Source organism: Sprattus sprattus, assembly GCF_963457725.1.
Source record: "Sprattus sprattus genome assembly, chromosome: 19".
NCBI classification, from domain to species: domain Eukaryota; kingdom Metazoa; phylum Chordata; class Actinopteri; order Clupeiformes; family Clupeidae; genus Sprattus; species Sprattus sprattus.
This window is the reverse complement of record NC_137917.1, coordinates 17,986,001-17,993,283: the sequence shown is the minus strand read 5'-3', so window position 1 is coordinate 17,993,283 and position 7,283 is coordinate 17,986,001. Positions and strand designations below refer to the sequence as shown.

The 7,283-nt window shown below is 49.0% G+C and overlaps 1 protein-coding gene across 1 annotated transcript; it reads left to right on the top strand.

Annotated features, from left to right (window-relative positions):
* Nucleotides 1-463: 463 nt before the first annotated feature.
* Nucleotides 464-1,615, top strand: uts2r3 (urotensin-2 receptor 3; the record flags this gene model as incomplete). The annotated part of the gene is made up of 1 exon (XM_080858031.1): nucleotides 464-1,615. One exon carries the CDS (start codon nucleotides 464-466, stop codon nucleotides 1,613-1,615), a length of 1,152 nt encoding a protein of 383 aa, XP_080714157.1.
* Nucleotides 1,616-7,283: the final 5,668 nt, after the last annotated feature.

Below are 7,283 nucleotides of genomic sequence, written 5' to 3'. Positions count from 1 at the left end.
AGCATAACAGTACATCTCAGAATAAAACAAATATTAGACTATATCAGTAGTCATCTGGAATTTACTTTTTTATGTCATTCTTTTCAGTGAGTTCAGTACAAAAAAAACAAGCTTAATAAGATGTTGTTCATGTTCATTTGAAGAAATAGTATGCTTTATTCCTTATTCATGCAATTCTTCCCCCTCTCCCCGCTCCTTCTGTTCCTTTCCCCTCCAATACAACCCTCCAACTTTTATCTCTGCTAAAACCAGGTTCCCACCTGTCCTCATTTTCAGACTCACTGTGAATCCTTTACTGCTGGTGGGCTGGTCACCTTTACCTCGTTGCCTGGACAGAAAAGGGAAATAAATAACCTGGGTATGTTTTTCTCTGGGAGAGACAGTTAAAGACATTGGGCCAAATTCAGGACAGACCATCAAGACAAGGCTCCTGAACTAGTGGCAGCCGCAGCTCCTGGTTGTCATGGAGTTCTTGGGCTCAGTCTCCCTCCTCTCCTCCCCCTCTCCAACCTACACCATCCCACAATTAAACCTCTCCCTCCCTTCCACCTCTCCCTCACTCTCTCCATCCCCGAGCACAGCCTCCACCGCTCTCTTCTGTTTCCTGCTCTCCCTCCTGTCCCTGCTGGGGATTGTGGGTAATCTGTACACCATCGGACTCCTCCTCGGTCGCCGTAGGGGTGGGCGGCGGAGACGGCCGGGGGGGCCATGCTGTCTGGGTCACTCCTGCCTGGGCTCTTCGTCCTCCTCCCCCTCCCTCTCCCCCTCTTCCTCTCCCACCACCTCCTCCTCCTCCTCTTCTTCCGCGTCGTCTCTGCACCTCCAGGTGTTGAGTCTGGCCCTGGCAGACCTGCTGTACCTGTCCACCGCCCCCTTCATTGTGTACGATAGCTTGACAGCCGACTGGGCATTTGGGGAGGCGGGCTGCCGGCTCCTGCTCAGCCTGGACCTGCTTACCATGCACGCCAGCATCTTCACCCTCACCGCCATGAGCATGGACCGGTACCGGGCGGTGGCCGACCCGCTGGTGGCATCGGTGTCGCCCTCCTCGGGCCTGGTGCGTGTGGTGCTGGCGTGGGGCGTTGCCGTGGCTCTCAGTCTGCCCATGATGATCACCCTGCACCTGGAGGACGGGGGGACCCAGATGCTGTGTGTGCCGGCGTGGGACGAGCAGAGCTCCAAGGCCTACCTGAGCGTGCTGTTCTGCACCAGCATCCTGGCCCCGGGGCTGGCCATCGGGGGGCTGTACACCGCGCTGGGCTGCCTCTACTGGAAGTCCCAGAGCCAGGCGGCGTGGAACTCCAGCAGCGGCTACGCGCCACGAGCGCCACGGCCCAAGGTGCTGCTGCTCATCCTGGGCATCGTGCTGGCCTTCTGGGCCTGCTTCCTGCCCTTCTGGGTCTGGCAACTGTTGCCGCTCTACCGGCCGGACTTCCTGCCATCGGTACCGACCAGCACGCAGGTCACGGTCAACCGCATCCTGACGGGTCTGACCTACGGTAACTCCTGCGTGAACCCGTTCTTCTACACACTCCTTACGGGCAAGCGCAAGAGAGCCAGGCAGACCCTAAGCTCCAGCGGCCCCCTATGTCACAAGACCAGTTCCATACGCTAATGCAGAGCAGGCCAGCTCCATGCAGAGCAGACCACATGCACATGCTAACACAGAACGTACAAGCTACACATCCTAAGAATGGCTTAGCTCCATATGCAAACACAGAAAAGACTAGCTATCTACGCTAACACAGAACAGACTAGCTACACACACTAGTTACTACATACACAGAACAGTCTAGCTATGAACAGTAGGCTAGAACATAGTGGACTAGCTCCACATGCTAACAGAATGAACAAGCACTTTATGATAATACAGAATGGACCAGTTTTGATCAAAAATGTCGAATGGGCCAGCACCTTATTATGAAGTAGAGGACTAGTATAATGCGCTGATCAAGAACACACCAGGGCCATCTTCATAGAGCAACACCAGATGGACTTGTTCAATACACTGCTGCAGACCCGAACAGCTCCTCATGCTCACACAGAGCTAACGCAGAGCAGACAAGCTGAGTATGTCAACGCTGAGTGGGTCAGGGTATCGCGCTGTCACTGAATAGAACATCTCTCTGCAGCAATGTAGAGATGATCCGTGCTAGCAACACAGCACTGCTGCATGGTCACTCGTGGTGCTAGTACATTTCCTCAAAGCTCCAACAGACTCTTTTTTACACGCGCTTGGAAAGACCATCTCCACGGAGCCTGTTGTATGTGGTTATTCTTCAATACGTGAGAAATACCACACGACCGGGCAACCATGCAGTCACCTAGACTGTTTTATACAAAGTCTGGTTTAATGTGTTTCAGTGCTGTTGTGATGTATGCGCCGCACTGTACACTTCTAACCATCAACAGTGACAACCATCCTGACACCTCCATGACAACACAATTGTCAGAAGTCGAGACGGCATGAATACTTTCAAAGCCACAGTATTTTGCTACAACACACACAGTATTTTGCTACAGCACTTATTTTGTTATACGACGAGCTTGTATTTTCCTCAGAGGACAAACCATTTAATGATGTGCTACATGTTGTTGAACCTGTTGAAAATAATATTAACTTTTTATGACATTTAATTAACTTTTTTATGATGAAATAGGGAAAAAATAAAGAGTCAACAAGATTTTAAGGCTGCTTTATATATTCTGAAATGCCGTCAGTTGCAGCGCTCTCTCTCTCTCTCTCGTTCTCTGTTCCTTTGCTGAGGTCCTCGACAGTGAGTTGAACACACAGATGTTTTTTTGCACACTCTAAATGACCTTACAGAATATCGAGAGAAAGCTGGTTCCCCTCAGAAAGAGATGAATGTAATCACTTAACATTAGCTGGCCACTCAACCGAGAACAAGAATGCAGTTTTCCCTTTTTGACAGACTCTACTGATCGGAGTGCAATAGTGATGTACTAAGACGCTGTTTCTTTGAAGGACTGCTAAAAATTGACACTTTTACTATAGCAATGAAACTATGTATCATCTTTTGTGAAATTGTATTGATTGATAACCAGGTTATCTCTGAAGAGGACTACAAATGTGCTTTATAGCTTATTGATGACACCTCAAAAGCCTTTCAGCCTTTGAAATGAGAAGAAAGTGTTGTTTTACAATTCTGCATGGTTTTCACTTGTTTGTGATCATTTGTTTTCATACGCCATGCAATGTGCTGCATGTTTGTGAGTTTGATGTGCACGCCTCAGTATCCATTCATTAAAGATTTCTAAAGCCGTGTTGGACCTTATGAACTTTGTTCTGTTGTGACTCCCAGTGGACACGGAAAGGTGCAAATAACTTCCTGACACCTCCAAAGCTAAGGCCTGAGTGATAAAGCAGAGAAGAGAGATCGAGAGAGTGCAGTGGACACCGCTGTTTATAGCTCTAACAGATGAGTGTGTGTCTGTGAGAAAGAAATAAAGAGGTTTGTGTGTTTGTGTGTCAGAGAGAAAGAGGTGTGTGTGCGTGCGTCAGAGATAAGGAGGTAGAGAGAGGGCACACAGCGATGTTAGAGAGTTTCTAAGTTCTGTTTTAATTGGTTTATGGTCAGACGACTCTAACTTTAGAGAAGATGTGTGTGTGAGGGCATATCGTACTGTTCATGTGTTCATTACCCGCCATCATTTATCAGTGGCGTCAAGTTGTCATGTGTTAGTTTCACCCTATTCCTACCTATAGTTGTTGTGTATGATGTTCAACGGTAGTTATGGTTGAAGACAAGCATGCGTGTGTTTGGTTCCAGACTCGCTATGGCACAAAAGTGTTTAAAACCTGTCACATCATGTGTTCACCTGCATGTGTGTGTGTGTGTGTGTGTGTAAGGCTTTCATATGCAGCTGTCGTGTTGCGTATATCCGTATGTTGTGTGTGACTGTGACTCTGTGTGTGTGTGTGTGTCTGTAAGACTTGCATATGTGGCTCTCATGTTGCGTATTTCTCTTGTGACCATGAGCCATGACTCTCTGTGTCTGTGTGTGTGTCTGTCTGTCTGTGTGTGTTTGTGTGCAAGTTTACATATGCAGCTGTCATGTTGTGTATATCTGTCTGTGTATGTGACATCTGTCTGTGTGTGTGTGTGTATCCAGTGTGATGGTTTGTCTCTTGTCTGTGTCTGTCTAAATGCCGGCCCTGTATTGTGTTCGGAAGCCTGCTGATCTGTGACGCACATGAACAAATATTGTTGTTTGACAGGGAGGAGTGAAGACGGGTTTGTGTGTGTGTGTGTGTGTGTGTGTGGGGGGGGGGGGGGGTCTGTCTGAACATGCAGGAGTTGGGAACAGACCGAGATCATCTATTACCCTTAACCTTACAGGGTGACTCCAAGTACAAACCGAGATGACCACAAAACCTCATAGCTGAATCTATAAAATAACATATCCCCTCACAGACACACACACACACATATTTGGATGACACAAAATGTGTGGAAATAATCCCTACCTTGAAAAAAACATCAGACAAAAAAATGGAAGACGTTCAAATAAAGTAACTCACCTGTCATAACGCGAAAAAACCTTGACTGCGTGAGTAGAGACATCAGATTGCTTCCTCAGTTTTATCTCTACTGATAGCAGTTCACAGACGCTCACAGGTTAGCTTGGTACCAGCAGGCACGGTGGCCCTGTGGGTCTGTAGGCGCTGAGCTGTGAGACTGGAGCATGTGTTTCCATTTACCTCAGGGAACAACAGAGCATGTCCAAAATGCGTGACTTTGTAGGAGCAAGGGGGATGTTTGAGACCTGACTGCAGATCCAGGACCAGTTGTTATGAGCCCCCCCCCCCCCCCCCCACCCCCACCCCCACCCGCCCCGCCAGCCACAAACCTATGGCAGAACTTTCTGGATGAGATTAACACCCCTGCTCTTCAAACAGTCATCCCACCAGAGCCCCACTAAGAAAATCCCCAGCAGATACCATCGACCCACGTGAAAACAATGCGGTCGAGGACTCACCACACTACTCAACTGACCATACTCATGTTAGCTAAACGTAGCATCGTCTAGAGCATACTTGGTAGATATGTCATTAATTTAGTAGAGCAGGCTAGTGCGTGACGTTCGGAGGCCTCTCTTGGAAGCCAACCTTCGACCGCAAGACCGTTAACAGTTCCTCGTCTGCTCGTGAGAGAGTGGTCTTAAATATTGAAAATGGATTGCTATATTATTACCGGCATTAAACGATCCAGAGGCCTCCCGTGGTCGGGCTCGAATGATTGAGTGTCTGATAAACTTCAAACACGTGTGTTTACTTTGCTAAGCCAAACAGAGGAAAATATTGCCCTGGTGGAGGGCGGTTCATCCATATACTGTCAGTTTGTGTTAGTAGTTACCGTACTAGCCCTCGGCGCAGTGGCCCTCTCCAACAATAACCCAGACGCCGTTCAACAGAAACTTTTTCATTTTGTCCCCCAGCTGCAGACGTTGCGGTTCTCTGGGGGAAAACGCGGAGGAGGTGGGACAGACTTTTTTTTTTAACCTCATTTTGTGTTACCTGTGTGTTTCATAAACTGCACACGTGTCATGGAATTCAGAGTGTCTTTCCATCCTCTCAGCCCCGCTATAACCCCCCCCCCAACCCCCCCTAACTGCGTTTACCCCCGCCCAAACATGTCCACTCACACCCCCCATCCACCCCCAGCCCGCCTGCCCTCACCAGCAGTGTTTGCAGCTAAGGCAGGTGCCCCTCCCTAGGGCAGCCTGCTCAGGAAAGTCCCCTGCTGAGCAGACGAGACTAGGCTGTGGACCGGGCCAAGCCCCTGCTGGGAGCGTATGAGAGGCTCCCTTTCTCTCAGACACGCACAAAAAAGATCCCCTTCGCCCGTTCACCTCCTCCCCGCTCCCTCGTCCGCCCGCCCGCCCGCCCGCCCTGCTCCAGAATCCAATCTCTCCATCTGTTTTTCTTCACTCAATCTCACTCGCTCCCCTTGCCTCTCTTAACTCACCCGGTTTGACTTCACAGCATTTTTGGATCATAAACTACAGTATTGCTAACATCTCTACAAATTATACAATTACAGTGCTAACACTGGCATGTTAATATGAACCGATTGCCGGGCTCCTCAAAAAGTCTTTATTTAAACTACATCTGAACTCGACGGTGACGGTAGTGAAGGTACCAGTGAGTAAGAGTGAATGTTCAGTTTGACTCATCGCTCTGTCTAGTCACCTTGTGCAATCACTTGCATCTACAATTGCCACTTTTGAGTGTGTGCGGTTTTTCTATGCAAACTCCCTCGAACACAAACCGCTGCATTTATAGTCCTTTTTTACTGCCGTAAGCTAGATTAACACTCGATCTCCATGCCACGTTTGTGGCTACTTGCAAATCTCACAGAGGCGATCGAAACCCTGCTCAGAAAGTCCCCTCCCTGCTCGTAAGGGCTGGGCTGACAGCAAACACTCAAACCCCAGACAAGACAAGCATGTCTTTGTAGAGTCGGGGGCCCTGGCCCCGCACAGCAGCCTCCTCGCCGCGCCGTCTCCTGCCTTCACACCGCTGTGTCAGCCGCCGAGATCAGGCGAGGCCCCGGCTTGGGGACCTCAAGGGCCGGAGGTTACATAAACGGACATACGTACCGCAGTTCACACACACGCTCTTACCAGGAGGACTGTAAATATGGCGTGTCTGCACCTCTCCCTGGCTGTCTGTCTCGCGCTCTACCTCTCTCACTTCCTCCCTCCCTCCCTCCGTCTCTCTCTCTCTCTGTCTCATTCCCCCAACAGCTAGCGTTAGCCATTAGCAGGTCAGTCAGGCAGGCGTTAAAGCACAGCTGACCTCTGACCCCGAGACACTTACAGCGTAGTTAGAGTCCAGTGTTTGGCTGCCCTGTGAGGTGAGCACCAATGCTGGACCTGCATCGCAAGGCAGACACCCACAAAAAATATGCTCAAAGAAAAAAAAAGGTTTAAGACATTAAAAGGCTTTTCATTCTGACAGAGAAGTCTTGAAACTCATTTTTAACGATAAATGACATTTGTTGTACCTGTTTCTCCTCAAGTCTTGGCTGGAAATCAATGGAATTATTCAATACCTAGTACAAATCTAAATCTAATACCAGTAGAGAAAAGATATGAATGTGCCAACCTGTGCCAATGAGCTCAGCTACACACATCTGTGCTTGCTCTTAAAGGGATTTATATTAAAACATATGTGTATACACACGCACACGCACACGCACACACACACTCAGAGAGAGAGGGAGCTTTCTACTGACTGTGGAGCCACCTATTGGTGG